Source organism: Tupaia chinensis, unplaced genomic scaffold, assembly GCF_000334495.1.
Source record: "Tupaia chinensis unplaced genomic scaffold, TupChi_1.0 Scaffold143877_1, whole genome shotgun sequence".
Lineage (NCBI taxonomy): Eukaryota > Metazoa > Chordata > Mammalia > Scandentia > Tupaiidae > Tupaia > Tupaia belangeri.
In genome coordinates, this window is record NW_006203728.1 from 879,325 (window position 1) to 879,964 (window position 640).

A 640-nucleotide genomic window follows, 5' to 3' on the forward strand; every position below is an offset into this window, starting at 1 on the left:
TTTGGGGTAACAGCACCTCGTGGATGAGTCCCTGAGCCCCTCCTGGTTACTGAGATCATTTTGCCCATTGATAGCTTTAACTTAAACCTTTTTAATGCTTGTTTATGTAATCCCTAGTAGAAGTGAATGTGGCATCCAGGAGGGTGGGTGAGTCTAATGGGAGTAACTCCTGTTCGCAGCCACCGCCCTACGCAGCTGCCGCCTTAATGGATCCGCAGTTTTTCAGGATTATTGTAAAAGTTATAGTAAGGCTGGGGGTGCCTTTATGGGGTACCGGGGTATGGCAATAAGGCCCATGGCAGAGAAACTGAGTGCAGGTCAGTACAGTAACACAATGAAGGTGAGGTCCAGAACTCGTAAAACTGTTGACCTTGCAAACAGTTCTCCTCAGCCGAGTCCTTGCTCTAGGCACGAGGGGCAGTTCTTTCATACTCAGCTTGTGTTAACTGCATGATCCAGCAGAATGGCAGCATGGTCACGTACCATTGGGGGGTGCTTTCTCCCTTTCTCTCTTTCCTGTCCTGGAGGAGGACATATGCCTTCTGGCAATGGGAAAAAAAGAAGAAAAGAAGATCATAACCAAGTTCTCTATAAATGTGAACACATCTCCTACACTTTAAGGAACTATGCTCTGAGCCAA

The 640-nt window shown here is 47.2% G+C and overlaps 1 protein-coding gene across 1 annotated transcript in view; it reads left to right on the plus strand.

Annotated features, from left to right (window-relative positions):
• LOC102500834 (CUB and sushi domain-containing protein 1-like) overlaps positions 1-233 on the plus strand; it is a gene marked incomplete at its 3' end in the record, with an annotated part of 13,539 nt that extends 13,306 nt beyond the window's left edge. Inside the window, exon 5 of the mRNA XM_006165296.1 lies at positions 118-233. Within this exon, the coding sequence (XP_006165358.1) occupies positions 118-233 (116 nt within the window). The remainder of the gene's footprint in view (positions 1-117) is intronic.
• Between the last annotated feature and the right edge of the window lie 407 nt (positions 234-640).